Source organism: Rhincodon typus, chromosome 28 (genome assembly GCF_021869965.1).
Source record: "Rhincodon typus isolate 14 chromosome 28, sRhiTyp1.1, whole genome shotgun sequence".
Taxonomy (NCBI): Eukaryota; Metazoa; Chordata; class Chondrichthyes; order Orectolobiformes; family Rhincodontidae; genus Rhincodon; species Rhincodon typus.
The window spans coordinates 36,693,804-36,720,804 of record NC_063359.1 but is presented as its reverse complement, the minus strand read 5'-3'; the positions used below and the strand labels follow the sequence as shown (position 1 = coordinate 36,720,804).

The window sequence follows — 27,001 nt, the reverse complement described above, 5'->3', positions numbered from 1 at the left end:
ACACCATGTTGAGCAGGTAATAGTCCGATGGCTTTATTTGAAATCACAAGCTTTTGCGGCACTGTTCCTTCGTCAGGTGAAGTCACCAGTCACACAGAGGGTGGTGCGTATCTGGAATGGGCTGCCAAAGGAAGTGGTGGAGGCTGGTACAATTACAACATTTAAAAGGCATCAGGATGGGTACATGAACAGGAAGGGTTTAGAGGGATATGGGCCAAATGCTGGCAAATGGGATTAGATTAATTTAGGATATCTGGTCGACATGGAAGAGTTGGACCGAAAGGTCTGTTACTGTGCTGTTCAACTCTATGACTCTATGACTTCACCTGATGAAGGAGCAGTGCTCCAAAAGCTTCTGATATCAAATAAACCCATTGGACTATATCCTGGTGTTGTGTGATTTCTGCCTTTGTCCACCCCAGTCAAACACCGGCACCTCCACATCATGGCTACTTTCTCTCAACAGATACAGTCATAGAGATGTACAGCGTGGAAACAGACCCTTCGGTCCAACTCGTCCATGCTGACCAGATATCTTAAAATTAATCTAGTCCCATTTGCCAGCATTTGGCCCATATCCCTCCAAGCCTTTCCTATTCATGTACCCATCTAGATGCTGGCAGATCTCCTGAGTTTCTCCAGTCCTTTCTGTTTTTATTTCCCAAGTGATAAACACTGAAGGAATCCACTTGTAAATGTTCTGGGGACGTGGCTGCGTTGCGTTGTCCTTGTTCTGATGCACTTGTGTTGGGAGTGGCTAATCAAATAGAGTCTGAGCATGCAGGGCTGGATCCGAGAGTAGGCGGAAAATACAGCTGGCTGCCTCTGGTCACCTCTCTGCTCTCACAGATCTCTCACATTCAGTCACTTCACGGTCTTCAAAAGAAATGGATAACCCTGTCTTTACATGTTACATTTTCTACAGCACTCTGCTTGTCCTCAAACTCTATACTCTGGCCATCATCACGGGACAACTCCGGCTGCACAAAAAGGTGATGGTTGCAATTATAACAATTATAGCTTTTTATTTTGAAAAAAAATTACACGCAATACTTCCGTTTAGAGCAGGAACTTTTTGAAATTGAGAGAGAGAGACAGACCTGATGTTTTTGTTAATTAATGTCAAGACCCTCCGGTTTAATTTGAAGTTGGATTTATTAAGAATGGGCGCCCTTCTCCGAAAAGAAAGGAGGGGAAAAAGTTGCAATAGTTTTGAAATTTTAATATATTGTAAAATCATTGATTCTGATGACTTTAGAGGAGTTTTGAACTCACTGATCAGAAATGTTTTGGAGGGGTTGCACTTTGGAAACGTAAATCCACAAGAAAATGGGTAGGCTTCTCTAAATTCCACTTTGTGTGTGGGGTTGGATATGTATCGTAACATTGTAAACAACTGCAAGGTAACAAAATTTCCTCTGGGCTTCACACAGTTCAGTTTGAAATCGTAAACACACCGCCTTAATATGTATTCATTCTGCTTCATGGTTTTTAAATCCTGCTTTAATTTTTGCCCGTCGTCCCACACACGCCGATCAGGGACACCCTGTCTTTCAGATTTTCTTTTTATAAAAGGGAAGACTTAACCGAATGTGAATGTGGGTCAGTAAATGCATAGGGTTAGAGAAAGAAAGCTGGACGATGGTGTAGAGTGAGAGGCAGAAACAAAATTGCAGATGCTGGAATCCAAGGAAAAACGAACAGGAGGCTACAAAAACACAGCAAGCCAGGCACCACCTGGAGGAGGAGATGTCAACATTAGGGGTATTATCCTTCTCCAGGACTGGATGTGGGGATCAGGGGGAGCTGCAGATAAAGGGGCATGGAAGGGTGGCGGAAGAGTGGTGATAGGTAGTGGGTACGACCTGGTTGGTCGATGGGATGGTAGCTGGAATGGAAGGGAGGAGGCGGTGGGTGGAATGGAAGGGAGGAGGCGGTGGGTGGAATGGAAAGGAAGAGGTGGTGGGTGGAAAGGGAGCCGGGGAACGGATGGGAAGGTTATTTGCAATCAGGGAACTCGATGTTAAGTCCTCCGGGCTGTAGAGTGCCCAGGCGGAAGATAAGGTGTGGTTCCCCAGATTTGCGATCTGATTCACTGCGACACTGGAGGAGGCTGAGAATGGACATGTCGGGGGGGGGGATTTGGGGGGGGGGAGTGTGGGGTGGTTGAAATGGGCGATGACCGGGAGCTTAGGTTGGCCAATATGGACCAGGTGAAGACGCTCGGTGAAATGGTCACCTGGTCTATGTTTGGTCACACTGATGTAGAGAAGACCACATTGGGAGCACCGGATGCAATAGACTAGGTTGGAGGAGATGGAGGTGAAGCTCACTTGGAAGAGCTGTTCAGAGCTCAGGATGGAAGTGAGGGAGGTGGTGTGTGGGCAGGTGTTGTGTATTTTATGGTTACGGGGAAGGTACTGGAAGGGTTGGACTGGTTGGTGGGGAGTGTGGCACAAACTAAGGAGTGGTGAAGGGAATGGTCCTTGTGGAAGGCAGAGAGGCACATGGAGTGGAAGATGTTCAGGGTGGTGGGATCTAATTGGAGTTGGCACAAGTGTTTGAGGATAATACATTTTGATGCGGAGGCTGGTGAGGTGGAAAGTAAGACCAGGAGGACCCTCCCTTTATTGTGTTTGGGAGGGTGGTTGTGTAAAGCGAGACACTCACTTGGAGAGTTGGCACAGACATGATGGATTAAATGGCCTCATTCTGCACTGTAATGAGTCCACAATTTTGTCCCATTTGGACTATTCCCAAGGCTGTGAAAGCAACAAAGAGATGTGTGGAAATATGAGGGAGATAAGAATCTCTGGAGGATATTCCTCCCCTTAAATCTTTCACTGAGCTAATGAGGGTAGAGAAGACTTGGCTACCTCACTTTGCCCAAAGTTTGTCTAAAGATTAATTTGTGCACTCTTAAGATGTCCTGGTCAATCTTTCTATCACTATGAAGGGGTCTGCAAAATTTAATCTTGATGCATCTTGGTAGGAAAAATATGTTGAGACAATATAAGAGGGACCTGTGTGTATATGTGTGTAAGTTACTGGAGGTGGCAATTAATAGGCACACAGTATCTTAGGCTTCATTAACAGGGGCATAGAGTACAAGAGCGGGGAGATTATGTCAAACTTAGTTTGGCATCAGCTGTGCACTTCTGGGTGGTATGCTTCACCTCATGTGAAGACATTGGGAGTAGTCAAAGAGATTTATGAGAATGGTTATAGAGATGAGGAGCTGTAATTATGAAGATTGATTGGAGAACTGTTTACCTTGGACAAGAGAATGTCGAGAGGAGATTTGATAGAGGTACTTAAATTAATGAGGGGTACGGACAGAGTGGATAGGGAGAAAATGTTCATCCTCATGAAATGTTTGAGAAAGAGAAAGCACAGATTGAAATTAATTGGCAGAAGAAACAAAAGTGATATGAGAAATGGGTTCACGCAGTGAGCGACTAGGGTCTGGAATGCACTCCTTGAGAGTGTGGTCGAGGCAGGCCAATCAAAGCTTTCAAAAGGCAATTAGATGTCGTTTGAAAAATGAAGAATGCATAGGGTTAGAGAAGAAGGCTGGAGGATGATGTAAAGTGAGGCGCTTATTTGGAGAGCTGGCGCAGACATGATGAGTGGAATAGCCTCACTCTGCACTGTAATGATTCTGCAATTTTGTCCCATTCAGACTATTCCCAAGGCTGGGAGAGCAACAAAGAGATGTGTGGAAATGTGAGGAAGAATCTCTGGAGGATATTCATCCCTTAAACCTGTTCTGTCATTCACTGAGCCAATTCGTGGTATTTAATTGAACCATCCATGTGTCTTGGGTCCACATCCCTTAATGGCCATCAAGAAATCAATCGAGCTCATCTTTGGTATTATTAACTGTACTATCATTTATAGCTTTTTGTGGGAGTAGATTTCCCTCTTTTGCACGCTAAAGTGGTTCCCTATCTTCTTTTCTCAATGGCCTGGTTCTGGTTTTAAAGTCATGTTCCTTTCTACATCCTCACCATCAGGCAACATCTCTCGATATTCCTTTCAAGCTCTTAAAAACAAATTCCATTCAATTAGACCTTAGCCTAAAAAAAGGCTAGTTTGTTGAAACTCTTAAGAGACATCCACCTGTGTACATTATTACAATATTACAAGGAGGTGGGGACGGAGAAATAGAATAGTCAATGATCAGCTCAGCCTGCTCTTATCAGTTTGAAATACTCACCAAGTGATTCAACCTAGTCTAGTTCCAATCTGATGCTTTTCTATCCTGAATTTTTCGAACAGAGTTGATCCAGATGTTTAAATTTAGAAAAGGATGGGTCACATTAGATCAAAGTAAATAGTTTCCAGTGATTTAAGAATTGTAGAATCCCTATGGTGTTGATGCAGGCCAATCAGTTCACACTGACCTTCCAAAGAGCATCCCACCCAAACCTACCCCCTATCCTTTCCCTGTAACCCTCCCACCAAGCCTGCACATCCTTGTACACTACAGCATGGCCAATCCACCTAATCTGCATATCTTTTACAGTGTGGGAGGAAATTGGAGCACGAGGGGGAAATCCCCTCAGACACAGCGGGAATGTGCAGACTCCACACAGACAGTCACCTGAGGGTGGAATTGAACCCAGGTCCCTGGCACTGTGAGGCAGCAGTGCTAACCACTGTGCCACCGCTTTGAAAGGAGCTAGAATGAGAGAACTTCAACAAAACATTACAATGTTAAAGACTAACAAGCAACAATGTGCATGAAGATAGCATGTTATCATTGTAAACAGGAAGACAGACAAACAAGATTTGACATCTTGACAAAGAGTGAGATGTTAGGAGAGGAGATTAGCCAAAGAGATTAATTTTATGGAGCATCTTAAAGGAGGTGAGGGTGGAGGGGTAGATGGAATGATTTAAGGAGGGATTTATGATAGACTGCAAGGGAAATTATTTTTACATGGGGTTGCGAGGCTGTGTGATGAATTGTTTGGAGTTGATGGTTGATGTGGAGGAAACATCAAAATTTAGGATGTTGTTAAGGGTCTGAAAAAAGTACATTAATATAGTTTAGATAAACAGGATAGTTTTTGGAAAGACAGGAAGCCAGCAGAGAGAAGTGAAGAAGACCATTTTTACAGTAAAAGCAAAATACAGCAGATGCTGGAAATTTGAAACAAATACAGAAGATACTGCGGAAACTCAAGAAGTTTGCTAGCATCTGTGGAGCGAAACAGAATTCATGTTTCAAGTCCAGTGTGACTCTTCTTCAGAACTCGTTCTGAAATTTCAAAAGAAGGGTCACACTGGACTTGAAACATTAACTTTGTTTCTCTCTCCACCTTACAGCCAGACCTGCTGGGTTTCTCCAGCATTTTCACAAGGTTGTTTTCACCGGAACTGTGCTTTTGCATTTCATTGATTTGGTGATGCCATAGTTAATTGTTGAGTGTTACTTTGTTCTTAAGTTTCCGACATGGCTTTGTCCGTCTGATTTCACCCTCTCCCTTCCTACAGGCATTTATTAACCCAGAGGATGCAGTGAGACACGGTGGGCAGGAGTATCATCGAACTGATCCTGATGTGGAGCGAAGTCGGAGGTAATGTAAATATTCTCTAGACATCACTCGGATTCATAGAATGACACCATGCTGAGAGAGGGCAATCAGTCATTTCCTGTCCATCCTGGCTCTTCGGTAGAGCTATCTACCAGTCCCATTCCCCATTTGTTCCCCATAGCTCTGCAATTTTCTCCCCTCCCTTCAAAGAACTACTCTGTACTCTTTAGAAAGCTATTATTGAATGTACTTTCGCCATCCTTCCAGGCAGTGCATTCCAGATTACCACTAACTGTGCAAATAAAGGTTTTCTTATGTTGCTTCTGGTTCTGTTGCCAGGAAAGGGAACATTTACACTTTATGCATTGGCTCTAGACTGACAGTGCATATTGGAAAATTCCACTTGTCCAGCACATGAATTCTTGTCCATTTAATAAATGGCTAGAAAAAGAAATAGGTGGGGAAAGAGTTGCATGGTCTCCAATGTTTATTTGCTTCACATCTAAAATGTTGCATATGTTGACCTGGAATTCTCTGCTAGTAAGAGTTGACAGGAAGTATGTCTAGATGTAAGATTATCTTTCACTATATGCTAGATATAAAGTCACCAAAGTCCTACTGCACCATAGAGTTTTCAAAGTCAATTTGAAAATCTGAACAATGCAAATTTTTATTTGTTGCAATGCTTGCAACAATTTTATGTCTAGAATAAATAGTTAGGGGGTCGGTTAGCTCAATTGGTTGGACAGCTGGTTTGTGATGCCAACAGTATGAATTCGATTCCTGCACCAACTGTGGCTCCTATGAAGGGCATGCCTCTTCAACCTCTCCCTTGCCTGTCGTCTGGTGACTCATAGATTAAACCACCACCAGTCTTCTCTCTCTCTAATGAGAGAGCAACTGTATGGTACAGTAGGACTTTGGTGACTTTATATCTAGAATATATTGAAAGATAATCTTACATCTATATCCTGTCAACTTTTACTGCCAGAGGTCAATATTCATTATAGAAATGACCAGAGAAAGATTGACAAGATATTACTGGGCTACAGTACTCCCATCACAAAGAGTGTAATGAACAAAGAACACTACAGTGCAAGAATAGGCTCTTCGGTCCACCAATACTGTGCCAAAACATAATGCCTTTCTGAACAAAATCCTTTTGCCTCTACATAGTCCATATCCCTCTATTCCCTGCCTTTTCACATAACTGTCAGGATGGCTCTTAAAAGTTGCTATTGCATCCATCTCCACCACCTCCTCTGGCAGTGCATTCCAGGCATTTATCACCCTCTGCGTAAAAAAAAACTTGTCTCTTAAACTTACCTCTTTTTACCTTAAACCTGTGTCCCCTAGTAATTGACATTTCTACCCTGGGAAAAAGACTCCAGCTATCCATGCCTGTCATAATTTTGTAGAATTCTATCAGGTCGCCCCTCATGTTTAGATGTTCAAGTGGAAACAAACCAAGTTTGTCCAATCTCTCCTCATAGCTAAACTAGGCAACATCCTGGTGAACCCTTTCTGCACCATCTCTGAAGCCTCCACATCCTTCTTGTAATGGGGCAACCAGAACTATAATACAATATTCCAAAAGCGGCCTCAGTAAAGTTCAATAGTGATTAGTGTTTCGGCTAACATAGAAATTTAGTAAAGGACCCTGTTCCTACAGCTTTCTGTAGTAAGGAATCCCAAAGACTCTCAACACGCTGAGAGAAAAAGATTCCTCCTCATCTCCATCTTAAATTGGCGCCCCACTTATGCTGAGATGGTGCCCTCTGGTCCCAGACTCTCCCATGAGGGGAAACATCCTCTCAGCATTTACCCTGTTAAGCCCTTTAGAAATCCTATATGTTTCAATGAGATCGCCTCTCATTCTTCTAAACTCCAGTGAGTAGAGTCCTAACCTGCTTAGCTTTTGCTATTAAGACAATCCCTCCATACATCAAGTGAAATTGGAATGAAAGCCTCCAAAGCGCATGAACTGACTGGTGATCATATTTGTCCACATTGATAACTTTGCTTTATCCCACTGAACGTGTGGATGCATTTGACCAACTGGTTGGTATTCATCAGTTTAAACAGCAGAACTGGCTCACTCTGGAAGATGATTTGTTATATCTCTGTTCCATCAAGAAACCAAAAGCATGTTATTTTAAAAGAAGGGAATTGCTGATTGTAGGAAATTCAAAAAAATTGAAAGAAGGAATAAGGAAAACCATATAAAATGTTGGGGCTGGGCTGCTGGCATTAGTCTAATTAATGTGAATAGTTCCCTGACCACATCACTGCTCTGAAACTATGCTTTCCTCATACCAGTTTTTCAATCAGTCCGACACCATGTTTCCATGTAACATTTTAGTGAAATCTGCTGTACAGTTGATATGACTTTAATATTTATATGTTTTTAAAAATGCTCCACATAAGCATCCTGCCACTTCACATAATCACACTCTACCTGCAGGCCCTTCTGAGCCCCTGTATCTAATGTGTTTATCTACATATCTTTCAATGTATCGATGACATCCACCTCAAACACTTCATGTGGTAATAAGTTCCACATTTAAAGAAGTTTCTCATGAATTCTTTGTAATTATCTTGTGTTTATAGCCTAACCCAGTTCTGGACTCATCCAACATTTTCTCCGTGTCTACTCAAGCAAACCCTTTCAGAATTCTAAGGCTACCCCTCAGTCTTTATCTTTCTGGAGAAGAGAGCCAGTTTATGCAGCTTTTCAATGATACACATAACCTCTCAGCTCTGGTGTCATCCCGGTCAACTTTTATTCTCTACTGCTTTTAATCCCATTTTTGCAACAAAGAGACATATATTTTAAATTTAATTAACAAATGTGGAATTTTAAAGCTAGCTGCGAAAACGTAATCAGTTGTTGTGAAAACTCATCCGGTTCACTTGTGTCCTTCAAGGTAGGAATTCTGCATTCCTTACCCAGTCTGGCCTATATGTGACTCCAGACCTGCAAAATATGGCTGTCTGAAATGGCTGAGCAAGTTCTAGTGTACTTAGAGACAGGCAACAAATGTCAGGCTTGTCGTGAAAGGATAAGTTTTTAAAAAGTGGTTCTAAATTTTTTTTGCCTTTATTCAATAACCGGATGAGGGCATTGCTGGCTAGGCAGCATTTATTGCCCAGCCCTAATTGCCCAGAGGGCTGTTAAGAGTCACATGTAGGCCAGACCAGGTAAGGATGACAGTTTCCTTCCCTAAAGGACATTAGTGAACCAGGTGGGTTTTCCTGACAATCGGCAATGAATTCATGGACATGATTAATTCTTAATTCCACCATCTGCAATGGTGGGATTCAGACCCGGGTCCCCAGAACATTATTTGGGTCTCTGGAACAACAGGCCATCGCCTCCCCTGAGGTTATCGTACAAATTTAATATAACACCCTTGTTTCTCAATTCAGTTCCTCGAGAGATAAAGTCCCTTTAAGAATTAGACTTTGCTACATACCAAATTGTTGTGTCAAATGCTTCTTGGCTAAGTTCATTGCTGTCCTCATTCTGTTCAACTCCAAAGATGGTAAAAATAACATACTGCCTCTGTCTCTGTGCTGAAACTCGGGGATTGAAACATTAGCAATCATTTTCTCAGACATGAACCAAGAAATAATTTATTCCTTCAAAGCTAGACATGGATGATTTTTTACAGTGCAGAGAAGACTGAAGCGTGCATAAACTTTGGAATTAAACTGACATAACTAGAGAAACACAACCTCTGATGCAGTCACAGATGGTGAGGGACGAGAAAAATTCAGAGCCGAAATTTTTGTTGGGCAAATGCATTTGTTTTGTACGTTGATGCAAGTGTTCGATAATAGACAATGAATGTTCCTGATGATAGTTTAGCATGTTCCTCAAGCAGCTGTGATGCCTACACCCTCTCCTTTTGAAAACCCTTTGACTGCTGAGGAGAGCCAGCTGCTGTGCTGGAGTTGCAAAATAAGGTGAGAAAGTGTGGAATTCTGGCCACAGTAAAGCAGAAATGTTTATGCACATCACAGTATGTTGTTACATTTTAATGTTATTGTGACGTAATGATTCATGCGTGTGCAGATTTCTTAATGATCTACTTGAAGTCATAAAAAACTCTGAATTTACATTTAGGTTATTAAAGTTTTCTAAGCATTAGACTTTTGCTGTTTGCTTTGGACTCATTCGCAGCTCAAGTAAAGTCTGGTTTAAAATGTTGTGGTTCAAGTCTCACACCAGAATGCAAAATGCCAGCTGTCAGTATGCAGTATGTTGCAAATCAGTCTACAGCATGGGTTCAATTCCCGCACCAGCTGAAGTTACCATGAAACACTCTCCTTCTCAACCTCTCCCCTCGCTTAAGTTCAGGTGATATAAGAACAAAAGAAAGTAGGAGTAGGCCATCTGGCCAGTTGAACCTGCTGCACCATTCAATAAGACAATGGCTAATCTTATCGTGCACTCAGCTCTACTTACCCGCCCGTTCATCGTAACCCTTAATTCCATTACTATTCAAAAATCTATCTATCGTTGCCTTGAAAACATTCAACGAAGTAGACTCAATTGCTTCACTGGGTGGGGAATTCCACGGATTCACAACCATTTGGGTGAAGAGGTTCTTCCTCAACTCAGTCCTGAATCGGCTCCCCCCTATTTTGAGGCTGTGCCCCCTTGTTCTAGTTTCACCTGCCAGTGGAAACAACCTACCTGCTTCTATCTTATCTAGTCCCTTCGTAATTTTATATGTTTCTATAAGACCCCACCCACCAATGTCAGGTGAAACCACCATCAATTTGTCTCTGTCTCTAATGAGAGAGCAGACCTATGGTCCAGTCGAACTAAGGCAACTTTATGTTTCTTACCAGAATTTTTTTTTTGGCTAAGCTATTAAAATGAGGTTCGGTCTGCCCACTTGAGTGGATATAAAATATCCCATGGAACTATAACAAAGATAAGCAGAGGTGTTCTCCCGAACCCTGGCCAGTTATTTATCAATCAACCAACATCACCAAACAGAAACAGAAAGTGCTGAGAAACTCGGCATCTGTGAAGAGAAAAACAGCATTTCGAGTCTGATGACCCTTTGTCAGAACAGAATGCAGCTGAGAAATGGTGGTATTTATGCTGAAGGTGAGGGTGGGTTTAGGGGCCGAAGGAGTAAGTCAGAATGATAGTGACAGCACCCAGACAGAGAGAGAGAGGAAAAAGTAGGCAGACAAAGAAGATGAAGCTGGATTCTGATAGAAATTGATCATTTCTAAGATACCAGGATGGGGCTGTATTCAATTTCCTGTATTCCACCCGATCACTCGCCAAAATATGAGACCAGGAGTTCATTTCCTAAATCAGACAAAGATAGAGAGCAAATTAGAGTCAGAAAGAAAGGGAGGGAAAGACTGGATGAAGAGAATTTAAAAAGAACATTCAGTTTCTCTTAGTTCTGAAGAAGAGTCATTCCCTACCTGAAACGTTAACTCTTTCTCTCTCTCCACAAAAGTGGCTAGACCTGCTGAGTTTCTCCAGCATTCTCCAACTTTATGTCAGCTTTCCAGCAAAGCAATATTTTCCTTTTAACAGATATTTATATGGCACCTTTAACATATTAAAATATCCCAAAGCACCTCACAGGAGCACTCTAAAACAAGAGTTTGTGTTCCTAACGGTGAAGACGGCCCCCATCATTCAGTCAGCTGTGACAGGACCTGTGTTAGCAAAATCCATCAGAATTTCAGAAACGTGTGTGTGTGTGTGTGTGTGTGTGTGGCATCAGCTTGGAAATATAAATTTTTAATCAGCGTGGGAATCAAACATTTTGGGAGAAAAGGCAGGGAAGTGGGTATGAGAATGATCAGATCAGCCATGATTTCATTAAATGGCAAAGCAGACACAATGGACTGAATGGCCTACTTCTGCTGCTATGTTTTACGGTTAATGTGGACGTGGATACAGTGATATGTCGGTCTGTAATTCCTCGCTACAGCACAGACCAACAATTCCACAGTCGCAGTGCAGAAATATGATTTCCACAGCATTAGCTATGGATTAAAAATAAATTAAAGCGACTGTTTGAATTGTGTGGAATTCGCCCTCAAAATGACTCTCACACTGTGCGGAAAGCAGCATTCTGCATTAGATGCTGAGGCAAAGATTACATAGATTGCTACATGCATAGTCTCGCCAAACTATACCCAATTGTTGTCAGACTTTATTATTATTCTTGAATTCAAACTTGCTTGAATAAATTGGAACTGGTTTCCTGCCTTTTGAATTGTTTCCTGAACTTGCATGCTATCCTCCTGCAGTCCTTGTACTATATAAACATGTGAATTAGGAGCAGAAATAGGCCATCAACCCTTTAAGTGTGCTCTACCACTCAATCATAATATCATAGAATCCCTACAGAATGGAAGCAGGCCATTTGGCCCACCAAGTCCACACCGACCCTGCAAAGAGCATCCCATCCAGATCACCACCCTACCGTATCCCTGAAACCCTGCATTTACCATGGCTAACAAAGCCTGCACATCCCTGGACACTATGGGCAATTTAGCATGGCCAATCCACCTAACCTGCTCATCTTTGGACTTTGGGAGGAAACCAGAGAACCCAGGGGAAACCCACACAGACAGGGGGAAAATGTCCAAACTCCATGCAGACAGTCACCTGATGCTGGAATCAAAGCTGGGGCCCTGGCGCTGAGGCAGCAGTGCTAACCACTGAGCCATGGTGCTGCCCTCATGGTTGATCATCCAAAGAGGGGTCAAATTGGATTTGAAACGTTAACTCTCTTTCTCTCTCCATAGATGCTGATGAACTGTGCTGTTTCTCCAGCATCCATAGAACTCTGAGATAGCAAGAACTGCAGATACTGGAGTCAGAGATAACACCGTGTGGAGCTGGAGGAACACAGCAGGCCAGGCAGCATCAGAGGAGCAGGAAAGTTGACGTTTCAGGTCAGGACCCTTCTTCAGAAATGGGGCAATCTTCTGAGGAAAGAGTCATACTGGATTCAAAATGTTACCTCTGTTTCTCTCTCCACAGATGCTGCCAGACCTGCTGAGTTTCTCCAGCACATTTTGTGTTTGATTGTGAATTTTTTAAAATCAATTTTGAAAATCAAGATGGTCATTCAGCCCATGTTATCTTGAAAGTCATCTTAGATCCAGAGGCTGTTCTCTTATTAGAGAGAGACAGCTAGCAGTGAACTTAGACGCAGGGTTAGTTTAGAGATGGCAGGCCCTTTTATGGTGACCTCAACTGGTTCAGGAATTGAACCTACTCAGCTAGCATCACATTTCAAACTTGCAATCCAACTAATTGAGCTAAATGAGCCTGACACTAACATAGCATTTAGCCTTTGAAGAGAGGAATGTAACGATTGTACAAAATCAATTAAAGCCATTATCAAAAAGTGCCTGTGGCCAATAATGAATATTACTGACAGGAATTGAGAAAAGGACATTTTCTCACATTCTCAGATAGAGAAGGTCGGTCCAGATAGGATGAAATGGAAAAGTTAGATGAAAAGAGAGTGGACCTCTGCCATCCTAAAGTTGGTTGTAAGCAAATTTGACGTGATTTATTGAAGGACGATGGTGGCAAGTGGTATGTATTAAGCCCATGGCCTATAGTGGTTCAAGAAGGCAGCTCACCACCAGCTTCTCAAGGGCATCTAGGGATGGGAAATTTGCCCAGCCTGTAACATCCCACAAAATAATGTTCCAGCATTCTCTGCTGTAGATGTAAAAACTGCCATCTGTTTATTCTTTAAGGATAAGTATATAACCTCTTAATTCTGGTATTATTCCAGTATATCTTTGACAGTAATCAGTGCCTCTGTCTTTTTTCCAAATTTGGAAACCTGAAATATTTGCAGTAAGGCTGGTTCAAGAGTAGATTAACCAAGGCTGTACACAAAGCTTTTCACTTTTCAATTCATTATGGCTAGAAATGAACGCCTGTGTTTTACTAAACAAGCTACTTGATATTTTAAAAATAAAAACAACTGACTTGTGGTCATATTTACATAACTATTGAGCAAATCTCTCTCGCTCTCATCTCGCTTCTGAAGGAAATAATGTGCAGTTAAATTCCTGGCACTGTATGTGGACTAGAGTTAATGAAGAACACATGTTGATTCAGAACGAAAACAGGAAAACTGTTTCCTTGTTGTCATGCCAACATAAGAAAAGGTCTTCATCACTGTTGGATTTGTGAAGCATTGTTTTTCATTGTTCTTTCTTGTTTGTAATGTAGTGTAAGTTCCAAGAGGAAAAAATAGAGGGACTTCTGTTTCCAAACCACCTTTCTCCATGTGGAACATCCCAAAACACATTTCAGAAGCACTCGATTAGCTGTAGCTTAGGGAAGAATTGGCAGATGTGGGCATCGCTGGCGGGCTCAGCATTAAATGCCCATTCTGAGTTGCCTTTGAAAAGATGGTGGTGAGCTGCCTTCTACAAGCATTGCAAACCATGTGCTGTAGGTACATGTTCAGTGCTGTTAGGGAGGGAATTCCAGGATTTTGACCCATTGGCAGTGACGGAATGGTGATATATTTCCTAATCAGGGTGTTACATGGTTTGGAGGGGAACCTGCAGGGAATTCTTAGGGTAGAAAATGCACTGCTTGGAAGTGTTGTGCAGGTAGGTTCAGCTGAAGCATTCAGGAAGACATTGGATGATGGTTTTATTTAAACAAATGTGTAAGGCTATGAAGAAAGGGCAGGAGATTGGCAATAAGTTAAAATACTCAGACCGCTTCTGAAGACAAGATGACCTCTTTCTGCACCGTAATGATTCTGGTCGTGGTCCCACGAATCAGTTGCATTTGTCCTTTTAGATGGAAGTAGTTGTGGGTTTGGAAAGTGCTGTCTAAAGAGCCTTGGTGAATTTCTGCAGTGTAACTTGCAGATAGTGCACACTATTGCTACTGAGCATCGGTGGTGGAGGGAGCGAATGTTAATGAGTTGATGCCAGTCAAAGCGGGGTGCTTTGTCCTGGATGGTGTCAAGCTTCCTGAGTGTTGTTGGGGCTGCACTCATCCAGGCAAGTGGGGAGTATTCCATCACACTCCTGGCTTGTGTCTTGTAGATGGTGGACAGGGTTTGGGGAATCAGGAGGTGAGCTACTTGACACAGTATTCCAATTCCCTGATCTGCAATTTCTGGTCAACGTTAACCCCCAGGATGTTGATAGTGGAGGATACAGCGATGTTGATGCCATGGAAAGTCAATGGGTGATTGTTAGTTTTTATCTTGTTAGAGATGGGCATGGCCTTGCACTTGTGTGGCACAAATGTTACTTGCCACTTGTCACCCTTAGCCTGGATGTTGGTTACGGATTGCTTCAGTGTCTGAGGAGTCACAAATCATGCTAAACACTGTTCAATCTTAGCTAACAGCCCCACTTCTCATCTTGCGTTGGTGGGAAAATCGTTGCACACAATTTGCACCTATACAGCTTTCACAAACATCAATGATATAAGTGACATGTTCATTGAGAGATCACTTCCCCTTTGAAACGCTGCCATGGGTTTTTTTTTCCGTCCACCTGAGACAGCAAACCAATGGCCTTGGCTTAATGTATCATTTGAAACATGGGACCTCTGACAGTGCAGCACTTCCCTCGGTATTGCCCCGGGAGTGTTAGTTGTCAGTCTGGATCCAGGCCAGTCAGTGAGACAGAAAACCAAGAACCCTTCCTTGATGAACAGAGTTTGTTGACTACTCAGTCTTACAGCTCCTTCCATTGGGTATTACAGGTGCAGTGTTACCTCAGTTGGCTGTGCAGCTGATCGGCAATGCAGAGTGATGCCAACAGTGTAGGTTCAATTCCTGCACTGGATGAAGTTACCATGAAGGACTCTCCCTTTCAACCACCTCCCCTTGCCTGAGGCGTAGTGACTCTCAGGTTAAACCACCACCAGTCGTCTCTCTGTAAGGCTTTTGTGACTTTACCTTTACCATGTGGTTATCACATTCCCCCAAGACATGAAATGTCCCCAGTTCAAAGTGGACAAAGAGATCACTAATTCTTCAGTAGCCTATGTCAGACTGACATGTTCCATAATGTCTGAACGGGCATTAAAAATAATTCCCTGTTTTCCCGGATGGGTGCAGCTCCAACAACACTCAAAAAGCTTGACACCATCCCAGACAATGGAGCCTGCTTGATTGGCACCAAATCACAAACATTCACTCTCCCCTTCACCAATGCTCAGTAGCAGCAGTCTATACAATCTACAAGATGCACAGCAGATTTTCACCAAGGCTCCTTAGACAGCATCTTCCAAACCCACAATCACAACCAACTAGAAGGACAAGGGCAGCAGATACATGGGAACACCACAACTTGAAAATTCCCCTCCAAGCCACACTGATTTGTTCCTTCAGTGTTGCTGGGTCAGACTCTGGGAACTACCTCCCGAACGGTTCAAGAGGGCAGCTGACCACTACCTTCTCGAGGGTGACTAGGGATGGACAAGAAATACTGGGTACAGTTAGCATCACCCACATCCTGTGAATTAATTATAAAATGTGCTCACTATGTATATGTGCTCAGGCAATTAATAGTTAATGACTGATGCTGCATGACCTTAAAGATATTAAGCAGAAATCAATGTTTCAAAGGATTGTCATATTGACATAAAATGGTAACTCTGTTGACAAATACTGCCAAACCTGTTGTATTTCACCAGCACATTCCAAACCTCCAATACTCTGTTTATGTTGGGCATAAATATCAGTTATGGGTTACACGCTGCAGATGCTGGATTGGAACCTATGGTCTCAGACTTGGAGGAGAACATGCTGCTCACTGAACTGCAGCTGACACAGAAAATAACCTTCAAGCTGCTCCCATGTCATAACATTTCTTGAATACATCATGAGCTGCAAAGTGCTTTGGGATCTCCTGCACTTGTGAAAGGCGCTATATCAATGCACATCTTGTTTCTTCTTCAAACACAGGGATCACATTTTCTTGCACAGCATGTCTGCAGTTATAAGATTTTATTACACAGCTCTGGAACAGGTGAGACTTGAACATGGTCTTCCTAGCTTGGAGTTAGGGCCACTACCACTGTGTCAGAGTTTGCAGTTATACAGTTAGTAAGGCGGAGAGGTGAGAGGGTGGAATGCCTCCATGTTTATAAATTGTGATTACATCAATCCATTTATTACCATTCCTGTCTTAAGAAACTTGGAAAGGATAGTAAACCATTGAGATTTTTATTGCTTGAACAGAATAGCCTACTCCTCCTCCTTTTGCTTATATTCTTACATTGAAAGAAAGTAAAAATGCACAGATTTTGTAATCTGCTCTTGTCACTTTGAGATGGAAACAAAGGAACTAGGAGCATTAATAGGCCATTCAGTCCTTTGAGCCTGCTGCCACATTCAGTATGATTACAGCTGATCCTCTATCTCAATGCCACATTCCTGCTTTCTCTCTATACCCCTGGATGCCTTTAATGTCTATAAATGTATCAGTCTCTTTCTTGAATATACTCGGTGAACCAGACTCCACAACTTTCAGTGGCTGTGAATTCCATAAGTTGACAACCCACTGAGTGATGAAATGTTTCCTCATCTCAGTCCTTAATGGCCTATCCAATATTGTGAGACAGTTACCCACAGTTCTAGACTCCCCACTGAGGGAAAACATTCTCCCTGCTTGTAGTCTGCCCAACCTTGTCGGAATTGTATATCTTTCAATCAGATCCCCTCTCATTCTTCTAAACTCTGGTGAACCAACCAGGTTCCTTTTTCTTAAATAACATTGACATAGAATCACAGAGTTGTACAGCATGGAAACAGAACCTTCGGTCCAAATCATCCATGCCAACCAGATATTCTAAATTAATCTAGTGCCACTTGCCAGCATTTGGCCCATATCCCTCTAAACTCTTTCTATTCATATATCCATCCAGATGCCTTTAAATGCTGTAATTATACCAACCTCCACCACTTCCTCTGGCAGGTCATTCCATACACATACCACCCTCTGCGTGAAAAAGTTTCCCCTTAGGTCCCTTTTAAAACTTTCCCCTCTCAGCTTAAACCTATGCCCCTTCTAGTTTTAGACTCCCACACCCTAATCATTTTCTGAGCTTTTCTCATCCTTTCTCTTTTCATGAGATCAGTAAGAATGAGGAAGGCCATTCAGCCTATCTTAACTGTGTTAGATGGTATTTACGACAGAGAAACATGATTTTTTAAAAAGTTCGTTCACAGGATGTGGGTGTCACTGACTTGGCTAGCATTTATTGTTCATCGCTTATTGCTGTGAGATCTGGAGTCACATGTAGGCCAGATCCAGGTAAGGATGACAGTTTCCTTCCCTAAAGTGAACCAAATGGGTTTTTCCACTGATAATCAGCAAAAGGTTCACGGTCATCATTTTGTTTTTGTTTTTGAATACAAGTTCCACCATCTACCATGAGGTTTTTCTGAAGAAGGGTCCAGACCCGAAACATCAGCTTTCCTGCTCCTCTGATGCTGCCTGCCCTGCTGTGTTCATCCAGCTCCACACCTTGATATCACCACCATCTACCATGGCAGGATTTGCACTTGGGTTGCCAGGCCATTACCTGGGTCTTAGGATTAATAGTCTAGCAATAATACCACCAGGCCATCACCTCTTTGATGGTAGTGGAGTCGGGCTGAAATTGTTGGATGGTGAGGATGCAGGGGAAGAAGTTTTCATTCTGTTAATGTGAGTGAGGAGGGTCACATCACTTTAACAACCACCTGTTAGGCAATGTGATCACCTGGCCTCCCCGATGAAGTGAAGGCCATACTTTAACTGGCTGCCTCAGAGACAACCATTCCTGCAGTGGGGTGCTGCTCAGCAAACATTAAGCTTCTTATTTACTAGGTGGGTTAGCCATGGGAAATGCAGGGATAGGATCGGGAAGGTGGATCTGTGTAGGATGCTCTTTGGAGGGTCGGTGTGGATGGGCCGAATGGCCTGCTTCCACCTGTAAGGGTTCTACTAACACATTCAAAGGGCAGAGTATTTGGTCTGGGAGCGGATGCCCCACACGTTTTATTTCTTTTACTATTTGGTACATGGTGCACTACTGGTTTGTTTTAGTGGTTGGAGAGGCTGCCAGGAAAATGAGCAGCAGACAGTTGAATTTCTGAGTCACTTCTGTTTCCTACTTTTAGTCAAGCTTGGAATGTGGGCTTCATTAAATCCAGCATTTAAGGCCTGTCTCTCGCTGGCCTTGAGAAGGTGCTGGTGAGATACTTTCTTGAATCGCTGCAGTCCATGTGCTGTAGGTGCAGCCAGATGTGCCATTAAGGAGGGTGTTCCAAAAGTAACACTGAAGGAACAACAAGAGAAAGTGATGGCTTCCACGAGCCTGGTGCATGTATCATATTTGGTGATTGTGGCCGCAGGTTTGGGAGACAATATTGAGAAAGTCTTAGCAAGTTGTTCTCTTTTTAATCCTTTCGTGGGATGTGACAAGGCCGTCATTTGTCACTCATCCCTCAATACTGTGAAGTCTGGAGTCACATGTAGGCCAGACCTGGTAACGATAGCAGATTTCCTTTCCTAAGAGATATAGGATGAAGTTTTCTTTTTCTCCTCAGAATCCCTATAGTGTGGAAAGAGGCCATTCAGCCCATTGAGTCTGCACCAACCCTCCAAAGACCATCCCACCCAATCCCCATAATCCCACTTTTTACCATGGTTAATCCACCTAGTCTATACATCCCTGGACACTACGGCTCAATTTAGCCTGGCCAATCCACCAATCCCACACATCTTTGGACTGTGGGAGGAAAATGGAGCACCCAGACCGAACCTACAAAGAGATTGGGAAAATGTACAAACTCCAAACAGACCGCTGCCCGAGGGTGGAATTGAGCCCAGGTCCCTGGTATTGTGAGGCAGCAGTGCTAACCACTGAGTCATGGTGAGGGTTTAGGCTGGCAGGTGGGTGAGTGAGGGGGTAGATTGGCAGGTGAGCGGGTCAGGTGTCGGGTGAGTGGGTGGTTAAGTGGGGGAGTAGACTGGTGAGACAGGGGGTCAGATGGGTGGTGAGGAGAGAGTGGGTCTGGATCAGGGTGGGGGAGAATTTGGCAGTGAAGTTGGATGCCAAGGAAGAAATGGGGAGTTGGTTGCCTGGGGGCACGGGGTATTGTAGGTTTGGGAACAGGGATGGTCAGGCGTAAGTGGGGTTGCCAGGGGCCCGGGGGGGGGGGATGTTGGAGGGAGGGGGGTGGTGCTGATCGGATGTCAGGCGGCAATGGGGTCGGTGGATCAGTGTGACTGACTGGGAGGTACGGTAACACAACCTCTGACTTAATTTCAGAATTGTAGACCTTTCAAGAGAGTTCCAAACCAGAAAATTATCGATCAATGATTTAAGTATTTGGAACAATTATCTTGTTGTCAGTGCATCAGGTCTTCTGATGGGTTCTTGAATGCATCTTTAAGGATACAATTGATCTTCAACTATCTGGAGACTGGAGGATCTGGGTGATAACTCCCTCCCCACAGATACTGTCTAACCTCCTGACTCAATGCAACTGTTTCTGTGTCAGATTTCCAGCATCCCTTGTATTTTGCTTTTCTTACAGAATAAGATAATCAAGGGCAATAGTCACTGACTGAAATTTTAGTTAGAATAGTTGAGAGTAGAAAGCTGAAACTGTGCCAACGACTATTGATCAAATGAATTCTTACTTGTCTACATAATCACTGGCCATTGTTTGTGCTGCAAACAAATGCGCAATCAATTTTCTCCTGGCTGAGGTTCCCGTCATATATTGCTGGATCATAAAGGCTTTACTCTGTAAATGTAGCACTCCCAGTCAGGTGAAAGCTAGGTACAAAGAAAGCTTGGGTCAAAGTCCTGACTCCAATCTGCATTCTTCTGCTGGTGAATTTGTCCATTCAACCTGTGCTTTATCTGATTTGGGAATGATAGTAATGAAGGCAGATGGCAACAGGATGAATTTGAAATAGCTTCCACTCTCCAGAGACTTATCAGCACTCAAACAGATGGCATCTTTCTGTGCTGTAACTTTTCTGTGATCCAATGAGCTTAGGATCACGGGGAAAATTCTAGGAATGCTCAGCGGGACAGGCAACATCTGTGGAGAGAGTTAACATTTTAGATTTTCTTTTAAATTATTCATGGGAGCTGAGTTTCACTGGCAGGTCCAGCATTCATTATGCGTCCCTAATTGCCCAGGGAAGGTGGATGACTGAATCAGTGTAGCCTGTATGAGGTAGGGATACCCATAGTGCTGTCAAGATTTTGGCCCTGTTACAGTGACGCAACAGTGATTATATTTCCAAGTCAGGATGGTGTGTGGCTTGGTGGGTGGTAGGGGGTTGGGGGGGTTGGAATTTGCAGGTAGCAATGCTGCCATGCATCTGCTGCCCTTGTCTTTCTGGGTGGTAGAAGTCATGAGTTTGAAAGACGCTGTCAAAGGAGTCTTGGTGAGTTGCTAAAGTGCATCTTGTAGACGGTACACACTGCTGCTACTGTATGGAGGTGGTGAACAGAACGAATGTTCAAAGCAGGTGCCAATCAAACAAGCTGCTTTGACCTCGATGGCATTGAGCTCTGTAAGGTTGGTGACCATTTGTCAAAGGAAGGGCGAGAAAAGATGGGAAAGGAGGGAAGAATGAGATGGAATAACGATTGCAGAGTATAGGTAAAAGGGGAGTAGAGAGCAAAGAGCAAAAGCGAAGTTTATGTTGGATTGGAAGGCAGGAGTGATTAAATGACAAAAAGGGATGAGTGTGGCTGGGGGCAAACATGGTTGGTCATGGGACAAATAAAGAAATGGGCCTAAAAATGTGTATATGGCAACAGCGGGATCAGTAATAGCCTGTGCTGCCTGAGATAAATGGGAGCAGTGACATTGTTGAGGCTACTTTTAGGACCAAGACTGTGTAACTGAGGGCCGGTTAGCTCAATTGAGTGAACAGCTGGTTTGTAGTATAGAGTGACATCGACAGCGTGGGCTCATTTCCCACAGCAGCTGAGGTTACTATGGAGGACTCTCCTTCTCAACCTTTCTCCTCACCGGAGGCATGGTGACCCTTGGGTTAGACCAACACCAGTTGTCTCTCTCTCTAATGGCCCATTAAAACTATTGTACCTTTGCCAGGAATGCATTTTTTGAGTCGTGTTAATTTGGTTATCAATGAACATAGCAGATCTTTTCTAGACAAAAGTCTTCTCGACTTGAAGCATCTGGAAATGAGGAAAGCACTGTGTTTGGCTTATTAATCAAAGTAGCCATAGTTTAATATATATTGAATGAGTAACCAGTTCATTTTGATTATTTTATTCCCCCCCACAGAGCCCATCGCAATGCCAGGGAGAACATCTTTCCTTTCCTGTTCCTCGGTGCTATCTACTCATTGATGGAACCCAACCTCTTCATCGCCCATGTCCATTTTCTGGTCTTCTTTGTGGCACGTGTAGTCCATAGCGTGGCTTATCTCTTCGCTTTTAGAGCACCAACACGCTCACTGGCGTACATCATTGCACAGGTTCCTTGTGTGTCCATCGCCGTACAGATTCTTTCTCACATTGCAATTGGTTGGTAAGGGCAATTGACACAACAAACCCAGTTAGAGACACTTTGGAAATATTGGCTGCCTTGATCAGTTCATCCCAGACGTGAAGAGTCTACTGTTAGTGTTGGAACTGTTATTGCATTGACTTGAAATCCATTAGACATTGCCAGCATGGTGTCTGCTTTATCGATTGACTCTTCTGAGATCAAAATTCTGCTCCTGTACTATTATTTCATGCAATCAAACACGCAAATGCTTCGATTTCAGCTCATCAATTTTAAAGAAATTAAATTAAACAATTTAAAGAAATTGCTGAAATGGTGAGTAGGAGCCAGATTTATTATCCCCTCCAACACCACCCCCACCCCTGCCCCCACCCACAACAACAAAACACCCCATTTAAAGTTTTGTTTTGATCCGAAACCTCAAGATGGATGTACCATTTGGAGGCCTGACTTCCAAAATGGCTGCCCCACAAATAATTTTAAATAAAAGGGTATCGTTAATAAAAAGCAGATTGTTCAGACAATGTTTAAAACATCCAATAACTGAAATTTTAGTGATTCGCTATTGTAGCACACAACCACTTCAAAAAAAATTATAAATTTTTTTCACCAAAGTCGGTGGAGTTGTGGATAGTGCGGAAGGATGTTGTAGGTTACAGAGGGACATAGATAAGCTGCAGAGCTGGGCTGAGAGGTGGCAAATGGAGTTTAATGCGGAAAAGTGTGAGTTGATTCACTTTGGAAGGAGTAACAGGAATACAGAGTAGTGGGCTAATGGTAAGATTCTTGGTAGTGTGAATGAGCAGAAAGATCTCGGTGTCCACGTGCATAGATCACTGAAAGTTGCCACCCAGGTTGATAGCGTTGTTAAGAAGGTGTACAGTATGTTAGGTTTTATTGGTAGAGGGATTGAGTTTCAGATCCATGAGGTCATGTTGCAGCTGTACAAAACTCTGGTGCGGCCGCACTTGGAGTATTGCGTACAGTTCTGGTCACCGCATTATAGGAAGGATGTGGAAGCATTGGAAAGGGTGCAGAGGAGATTTACCAGGATGTTGCCTGGTATGGAGGGAAGGTCTTATGAGGAAAGGCTGAGGGTCTTGAGGCTGTTTTCGTTAGAGAGAAGAAGGTTAAGAGGTGACTTGATAGAGACATACAAGATGATCAGAGGATTAGATAGGGTGGACAGTGGGAGCCTTTTTCCTCGGATGGTGATGGCTAGCACGAGGGGACATAGTTTTAAATTGAGGGGTGATAGATATAGGACAGATGTCAGAGGTAGGTTCTTTACTCAGAGAGTAGTAAGGGCGTGGAATGCCCTGCCTGCAAAAATAGTAGACTCGCCAACTTTAAGGGCGTTTAAATGGTCATTGGATAAACATATGGATGATAATGGAATAGTTTAGGTTAGATGGGCTTCAGATTGGTTTCACAGGTTGGCGCAACATCGAGGGCTGAAGGGCCTGTACTGCGCTGTAATGTTCTATGTTCTATGTTCTATGTTCTATAAATGGGGTTCCAAAGCCCATTGCAGAATGAACTGTCACCTTTGCTCATTTAAAATGCCAAGTAAATAATGTAGAGCCTTGTGCCATAAGTGACTACCCTTTATGGTCAGACAGGCTTTGCATAAGGTAGTGAAATCTATTAACAACCACTTTATATGATGTACAATGTAGTGAATCACTGAATATTTCGCTAGATAAACATGTTCCAAACCACATTCCCAACTCAAGTCCACCACACACACACATGCACGCATGCACACACTTAGTGATGCTACACCATCATAGAGGCTGACATCATCCATGCTGTATGCAGACCCTTGCTTCTCAACTCATCTGGATCCTTATTTGCCCATTCAGTATTGTTTAATAAAGGATTCTGCCATTGGACTTGCTGGAGATCACCTTATTGAGCTAACATGAGCAACAAACGTTGTTATCAATTAGAAGCTGCACATTAAAACTCAATGTTGTGACAACTTCAGAAGTCAAAATAAGGGCCCAATCTTACCAGTATATGAACCAGGAACAAGATTAGGCCACTCGGCCCTTTGAGCCTCCTCTGCCGTTCAATAAGATCATGGCTGATTTGGTATTAACCTGAACTGTACATTCCTACTTAGCTCTGATAATCTTTCCTCCTCTTGGTAATCAATGATCCATCTACCTCTGCCTTAAAAATATTGAACTATTCTGCATGCACTGCTTTTTGAGGAAGGGAATTCCAAAGACTCTCAACCCTCTGAGAGAAAACATCTTCCTCCAATGAATATCACCAGCAACATGACCTGCCCCCAAAGCTCTGTCTAACTGAAGTACTTTGCTGGTTTGATCTTGTAGTTTTATATAAGTTTTTTCACACGTATGAACTTCCCTGTGCTTTTTGTTCATTGCAGTATTATTCATTTGTACATCGATGTTTGAGTATTGTTGACATATTTTGATGAAGCTCTTTGTCTTGCATTAAGATAAGCTTTACCAATGTAAAGGGGAACAATATTTTATCATTATGACAAGAGGGCATTGATTGGCAAATTGAGAATACAAGATACATTCTCCATGGCAATGCCTCTAACAATCAAAAGTCCAGCCCACATCCCCCAGGATAAATCTTATAAACTAAACAACGGAGCATCCATATCGATGGTCTAGTGTGGTCTTAACACAAACCCAAATAATGTTCCGGAAGCCTAGGTTCAAATTGTGGCATGGCAGATGGTAGATTTTGAATTCAATAGCAAATCTGGAATTAAGAGAGTAATGACAACCATAAAAGTGGCTTACTTGTGACCCACAGCAATGCTGCTGACTCTTAACTGCCCTCTGGGCAATTAGGGATGGATAATTAGTGCTTGTCTAGCCAGTGATGCCCACATCCCCCGTGAAGGAATAAAAAAATTGAAGAAATTTTTCCTCATCTCAGCCTTCAATTGCCAACCTCTTATTCTGAGATTTGGTGACCCAATGATCTAGATCTTCCACTTGAGATGTTTTATCATTATTCGGCCCATTGAGGATCTTATGCGTTTCCATGAGGTCACATCTCATTCTGCTAACTGGGGTGGGGAATATAGTTTCAGTCTACTCAATCTTGCCTTAAATCCAGTCATCCTATCATTGTTTTTTTCAAAATGTCATCCCCTACCCAAAAGTCGTCAACAACAACAAAAACAAAGTTGCTGGAAAAGCTCAGCAGGTCTGGCAGCATCTGTGAAGGAGAAAACAGAGTTAACGTTTCAGGTCCAGTGATGCTTCCTCAGAACTGGGGAAAAGTCCTCAGTTCGAATCCTTCCCATGTTTGCTGCATCTGCGGTGATAGACATGTATTGCACACTTGAATACACATATGTGTATACTTACAGGCTCACACTCCTGTTATAGATGCATAGGACTCTTTAATACCCATTGGTCCAGTTGCTGCCTGAGTGATAGTCAGAAAGAAGATGAAGCCGATGTGGAAAACAAATGATGCAACGCCGTAAGGTGGGGAGTGACAACAGATAAAACTTCAGCCAAAATTTATCAGTGTAGGAATACTCTATTATTGAATGCTTAAGATGAGAGAATATTACTGTTCCAATGCTACATTAGATATAGCAATGAGAAGTGGATAAACATTTTGTTTAAATGTATATTGATACAGATTTGGTGGATGCAACTCCTAACACCACTTCTTACCAATTGTCATTGTCAATAAATTCTTATTAAAGCCTTATGTAAAGACGCAGATAGTGCATCATTAATCCTGGTGTGATGAGTGAAGTCAAATATCTCATTTTCACTGTGCTTTGAATTTTGAATACAGTTTACTTTTTTTAAATGGTCAATTTGTTTCTTATTTTTATTACTAAATCTATTCTTCCTAATCAACCTATTCAGAGATGTTATTACACATCTCAGGAGCAGGTGGGACTTGAACCTCAGCCTCCAAATCCAGGGGTAGGGACACTGCCACTGCATCACAAGAAGTCCCTTGGATATGGTTTAATTTTTTTAACCTATTTTTCCTAATCAACCTGCTCAGAGATGTTAATACACACCTCAGGAGCAAGTGGGACTTGAACCTGGCTCTCTCGGTCCAGGGGTAGGGACACTACCACTGTGTCACAAGAGGACCCTTGGATATGATTTAATAGCGACTGGTATGACCAAGATTCATCTGTTGCGATATTAGAAGCCCATGGCATGTCAACAATTGATCTGTTAGTTTCTTTTTGAGCAATGTTTCAGTTGGTTGTAATTTGGTAGTTCAAGACCCACTTCCACACCTGAGCACAAAAATCAAGACTGGCGCTCCTGTGCAGAACAGAGGAGCTGTTTTTTGGATGGGATGTTAAGCTGAAGCTCTCTCAGGTGGACATAGATGATCTTATGCCACTATATCAAAGGAGAGCTGGTGAGTTCTGCTTGGTGCCCTGGCCAATTCTGAACTAACATCACTAAAAGAAATCAATGATCCCCTCATTGTTCATTACACTGATGCTTTTGGGGTCTTACTATATATATGTCATCTGCTGCATTTCGTACGTTACTATGGTCACTGTACCTTAGGTCTACATCACTGATTGCAAAGTGCTTGGGGGCATGCAAGGGTCATGAAAGATACTGTGGAAATATAACTTTTACTTGTCCTTCCCAACGTTTTTTGTTACTTACTTGTTTATGAGATTTACATTATAAGATGAAGGAGCAGAAGAAGGCCATTTTGTCCATTAAGTCCACTTCAAGATTCAAGAAGGGGTTCAGAAAACATTTATAAGGATATTGCCAGGGTTGGAGGGTTTAAGCTATAAGGAGAGGCTGAATAGGCTGGGGCTATTTTCCCTGGATCAGAGGTTGAGGGATGACATTATAGAGGTTTATAAAATCATGATGGGCATGAATAGGGTAAATAGCCGAA

The 27,001-nt window shown here is 42.8% G+C and overlaps 1 protein-coding gene across 1 annotated transcript; it reads left to right on the top strand.

Moving 5' to 3' along the window:
- Positions 1 to 768: 768 nt before the first annotated feature.
- On the top strand, positions 769 to 25,828 carry ptges (prostaglandin E synthase). Its single transcript, XM_020524566.2, has 4 exons — positions 769 to 992; positions 5,503 to 5,585; positions 21,872 to 22,411; positions 25,483 to 25,828. Exons 1-3 carry the CDS (start codon positions 888 to 890, stop codon positions 22,119 to 22,121), a joined length of 438 nt encoding a protein of 145 aa, XP_020380155.1. The 5' UTR covers positions 769 to 887; the 3' UTR covers positions 22,122 to 22,411; positions 25,483 to 25,828.
- The last annotated feature ends 1,173 nt before the right edge of the window (positions 25,829 to 27,001 follow it).